The sequence below is a fragment of the Sinocyclocheilus rhinocerous genome, unplaced genomic scaffold (assembly GCF_001515625.1).
Source record: "Sinocyclocheilus rhinocerous isolate Xijiao unplaced genomic scaffold, SAMN03320098_v1.1 scaffold1696, whole genome shotgun sequence".
In the NCBI taxonomy this organism is placed as follows: Eukaryota; Metazoa; Chordata; class Actinopteri; order Cypriniformes; family Cyprinidae; genus Sinocyclocheilus; species Sinocyclocheilus rhinocerous.
Window position 1 is genome coordinate 104,781 of NW_015628374.1, and position 5,705 is coordinate 110,485.

A 5,705-nucleotide genomic window follows, 5' to 3' on the forward strand; every position below is an offset into this window, starting at 1 on the left:
TTTTTGAACAAATCGGTTAAATGACATCAGCAAACTGGTTACGTCAATTATTCAATGACTCACTCGTATGAATCAAATTTTTTTTAGCAAATCGGTTAAATGACATCAGCAAACTGGTTACGTCAATTATTCAATGACTCACTCGTATGAATCAGTTTTTGAACAAATCGGTTAAATGACATCAGCAAACTGGTTACGTCAATTATTCAATGACTCACTCGTATGAATCAAATTTTTTTGAACAAATCGGTTAAATGACATCAGCAAACTGGTTAAGTAAATTATTCAATGACTCACTCGTATGAATCAAAGTTTTTTTAGCAAATCGGTTAAATGACATCAGCAAACTGGTTAAATCAATTATTCAATGACTCACTCGTATGAATAATTTTTTTTTTAACAAATCGGTTAAATGACATCAGCAAACTGGTTAAGTAAATTATTCAATGACTCACTCGTATGAATCCGAGTTTTTGAACAAATCGGTTAAATGACATCAGCAAACTGGTTACGTCAATTATTCAATGACTCACTCGTATGAATAAAATTTTTTTGAACAAATCGGTTAAATGACATCAGAAAACTTGTTTTGTGTGTTTTATAGAGGGCTTGGCTAGTCCGACCAATAAGAGACATTTTACTACTGCTCTTCCTTTACTAAACAAACATGCTATTGAAATGTCTACATTACAAAACTGATCCAAGATAATGTAAAAAACATTTAGACACAGGTTTAAGGGTTAACTGCGCCCCCTAGCTATGAACCATTGAAATTCTGAAAATGATGTAACAAAGCTTTGTGTACTGAAATCATGTGACATTAGCAGTTGAATACGCAATCTGAACTACTACAAAACAAAAGAATTGCAAAGGTGTCGAAGCTTAACGAACGGTACTCCGAAGGCGCCCATCACTACCTATAGTGCCTAATGAATCAAATATCTTGCATGTTCACATGAAAAATAAGGGAAGTAATTCCAAATGAAACAGAATATTCAACAGCTGGAAGAAACTGCTACCTATGCAGCTGTTCTCTGTACCTCATATGCTATTTAACACAATCATGCCAACTAAACACTACACTGGTTGATCTGATCACAGATAGGGTTGCAGGAATGAGGTCTCCTCTCTAACTCAATAGTGCTGCGCTAACAACCTTGTGCTGAAACGAAAGAACTTACATCATCAAAAAAGCTCACCAAAGGCTCTTCTTCCTATGACAGCTCAAAAAGTTTTGCGGTATCAAAGAATGAAAGGCTTCAGTTCTATTAAAAGTGTATTAACTTTTTCAATCAAACTGTGGAATGGCAACTCCACAGATCAGCAGAGGAAGTTGGAGGACAGCATTGTGCTCCCTGCCTCAAAAAGCATTGACTACGATCTCAAAGCAAGCAGTGAAGGCCTGACATTTCAGGATTCTACATACAGTAATACCTTCCACAACGGCACTTACTGTAAGAATATCCCAAATCATAATTCTTCCACTCACACTGTAAAAAGTGGTATACTGCAGTTGTTACTTTAAAGAACTACTTATACTTAATTTAAACTATAAAACTAGTTTTGTTTGATATAAATAATGCATTTAGGTTGATTCAGTGATGTTAGATAATGTTATTGATGTTTACTTGTTACCTTTTTTAGGTTACCATTTCAGCGCACATTTATGGACAAATTATGTATTTTGTGTGCACTCTTAAAGGAATAGTTACACAAAAATAAAAATTTTCTGAAAATGTACTCACCCTCAAGATATCCAAGATGTAGATGAGTTTTTTTCTTCACATGAACATATTTGGGAAAATGTATCACTAAATATGGATGCTCTGCAGTGAATGGGTGCCGTCAGAATGAGAGTCCAAACAGCTGATAAAAACATCACAATAATCCACAAGTAATCCACAGCACTCCAGTCCATCAGTTAACATCTGGAGAAGACAAAAGCTGTGTGTTTGTAAGAAACAAATCTATCATTAAGACGTGTTCAACTTCAAATTGTTGTTTCCAGCTAAAATATAAGCCCTCTATCTATAATATTGCTTTCTCCAGTGAAAGCGTTTTAGCCAGAAGTGATGGATTAAAGTTAAAATGCCCTAATGATGGATTTACTTCTTACAAACGCACATCTTTTGTCTTCTCAAGATGTTCACTGATGGACTGGAGTGCTGTGGATTACTTGTGGATTATTGTGATGTTTTTATCAGCTCTCTGGACTCTCATTCTGACGGCACCCATTCACTGCAAAGGATTCATACGTAATGCAAAATTTTTCTAAATCTGTTCTGATGAAGAAACAAACTCATTTACATCTTGGATATTTCAAGGGTGAGTGATTTTTCAGCAAATTTCCATTTTTGGGGAACTGTTCCTTTAGTGCACACAAAATATATTACAGAAATGTGCATTGAAATTGTAACCTAAAAATGGCAATACCTAAATAAACTGGTTTCGTTAAAGTCAAAAACTTTTTTCAGTGGTGCCACAGAAGACATTTTGGGTTCTAAATTTTTAAATTAGAAATGTATTTTTCTAAATTGGAATTTGGGTTCTAAATTTAAAAACAATGGAAAGATTTCATGGATTTTAAAGGTTCTTCATTGAACCATCAAAGCCAATAAGGAACCTTTATTTTTAAGAGTGCACCTGCATCTGTATGAGCACAACCTATATTTAAGCCACAAAGTGCTCCTGTACATCCACTATAATGCCACTCCACAAGGCATTACATTTTAATAAAAGATTATGAAGACAAAACATGTCTTTTCTTTGGAACAACATGCACTAAATAATACAATAAGACCAGAAACAAGCATTAAGAAAATAAATAAATAAGGTCAAAAAACAAATACATTCACATTTCATGTTGACATTATGCCTGTTACGTCTGGCTAAATATAACCCAGCTGTCCAAAACTGAGACATGCTTAAAACAACAGCAAACACACACTGTGAATAATAGAAATGTGCAAAAGAGGTAGCTTTTCTAACAGCCCCTCTGGGCACGACAGGCATGTCAGGACAGCAGTAGGTTTGAGTTTCGGACAGACCCTTTGCCACCTGGGCTCCCCCGTACGGAAACACTCCGGGAATCACAAAACGGAGCAGCGGCTTAGCTCAAAATAAAATGAAAGAGACTAAGTAACCATGGCAATAAGTGATGGATTTGGAATCTCTTTTGGAAGTAAAAATATATCTCAGGGTGTACCTGTGACTGCTGCAAAATCTCTCTCTCTCTCTCTCTCTCTAACCCCTAGTCTCTCAGTCCTTCCACCTCTCAAGTGTGGTGAATCCCACCAGCTATTCAGTCATTTTAAAATAGATCTAAACGATGCCTTCTCTGTCTACTCCTCTGATGCAACACGATGATGAGGATCTCGTCAAAATGCACTCAATGCGTCGGATGCAAGACACTGTGCAGCTCTTCAAAAGGAAAAAAAATCTCCCCCACAAATTTTATTTCTAGGTCAAAAATTCCCATGGGGTTTCGAAACACAGATGAAGTGAAACGCAAATTCAAGCGAGCCTGAGCCACGACAGAGCTCACAGAAAGAGATGAAGGAGAGACAGAGAGAGAGAGAGAGAGAGACACACACAGAGAGAGAGACACAGAGAGAGAGAGAGAGAGAATTTTTTTTAATTTAAATTATTATTAATTATTAATCACACATTAATTTTTAATTAATCACACTAAACCAGTTATTTTTATTTAATAAATTAAATGTATTAAATGTATTAATTGTCATTAATTATTAAATTAAATTAAATTAAATTAAATTGAATTAAAATGATTATTAATTATTAATCACAGATTAATTTTAAATTAATCACACTAAACCAGTGGTTCTCAATGAGATGGTTTTTTAAAGTATTGAAATTATTAAGTATTATTAATTATTTAATTATTAATTAATTAATTATAAATTATTATTAATATATTAAAATTTCCAAATTAAAAAATAAAGTCTAAATTAAATTAACATCTAAATTAAAATTCTAAGAAATGCATAAAATCAAGATGTAAACTAAAATCATATTTCTTTTATTTTCCCTGAATAACTATTGCTTTTACTGAAGAACAGTACAGTTCTGGAATACAATACAGAACATAATTTCCATATTAATTGACCACATTAATAAAAAAAAACAGTTTGAAAACAAGCAGATTTATCATAATTACAGCAGAAATATTGGAAATTAACTTATATAGGCAGGGGCTTCAAATATTGTGTTTGGGGGACATCTGGGGGCCTTCAAGTCATAAAGGTTGAGAACCACTGCGACTAAACCAACATGTGAAACCGACAATATATTTTAGATTTATAACGATTATTTTAATAGAATGAATCATTTATGTTAGTCTTCCAGTTGTGATCTGTTTACCTGCTGAATATGAAGCAGGGTGTGTTGTTGAGCTGTTGGTCAGTCTGATATCTCCGGAAGTCCTCCCAACCGTCTTTAACAGCGGTCAGTGCCAGGATGACACAAATGGGAATGAGAGCCACCTCCGGCTGGAACGCGTTCACCACCGGGACGAAATTCAAGATGGCCAGGCCCACGAAGTAAATGTTGGCCATACGGTGGAACTGCTCGAATAAGTTCATGGGGATGAAAGACCACAGTCTGTATTTGTTGGTTTTGATGGCGTTGCCCTCATACGTGCGGTTCGGCTGCTCACGTTTCTTCAGATCTTCAAAGGGTAAGTTGGAGACCACCGTCCTGACGGGTCTGTCTGGGTTCCAGTGCCTCGTCCAGCCGTGCCGAAGAAGGGTCAGGGGGTTTGTCCAGGTCATGATGTCTTAGCTAAAACAACCCTCCTCTGCATGACACTTAGAGCTTTAATATAAATCCTGAGGGTCCTCTAAACCGAAATTTATAAGAAGCCCTGCACGCTTCTCACATCACCTGTACGAGTGAGACTAAAACAGAAGTACAGAGAGAGAGAGAGAGAGAGAGAGAGAGAAGAGGGTTGAGTCTACACCTGTTTAACTCCCCTGACTGCTCTCTGTGGGAACGAACACCTGTCTGAGGTGAAGGTATGCTGTCAGAGCACTGCATACCACAGATCCAGCGTCTGAATCCAAGATTCAAAGACACAACAACACCACAGCGACCCAATTACATTAATCAAAGCTCTGAGCAGGATATACTCAAGCTCAATGCAGCCGTGCGCAGAAATAACTGTGTATCCTTTTATGTTGACTACAGACACATCGCTCGCAGTCAAAAGCCTGGGCACACTTGACTGAATGTGCTTTCATTACTTAAAACATTTTGTTAGCATCTCATTATGCTGGTTGAGAAAATAAGTGTGCAGATCTGGAATCTATAAGAAACATATATATATATATACGTGTGACCCTGGAGCACAAAACCAGTCATAAGTGTCAATTTTTCAAAATTGAGATTTATACATCATATGAAAGCTGAATAAATAAGCTTTCCATTGATGTATGGTTTGTTAGGATAGGACATTATTTGGTCGAGCGAGAACTATTTGAAAATCTGGAATCTGAGGGTGCAAAAAAATCAAAATATTGAGAAAATCATCTTTAAAGTTGTCCAAATGAAGTCCTTAGCAATGCATATGACTAATGATAATACGTTTTTGATATATTTACGGTAGTAAATTTACAAAATTTCTATATGGAACATGATCTTTACTTAATAAAAGAAAAATCGATCATTTTGACCCATACAATGTATTT

At 35.8% G+C, this 5,705-nt stretch overlaps 1 protein-coding gene across 1 annotated transcript in view; it reads right to left on the reverse strand.

Annotated features, from left to right (window-relative positions):
* atp10b (ATPase phospholipid transporting 10B) overlaps positions 1–4,836 on the reverse strand; it is a 39,265-nt gene extending 34,429 nt beyond the window's left edge. Inside the window, exon 1 of the mRNA XM_016549424.1 lies at positions 4,381–4,836. Within this exon, the coding sequence (XP_016404910.1) occupies positions 4,381–4,790 (410 nt within the window). The 5' untranslated portion in view covers positions 4,791–4,836. The remainder of the gene's footprint in view (positions 1–4,380) is intronic.
* Between the last annotated feature and the right edge of the window lie 869 nt (positions 4,837–5,705).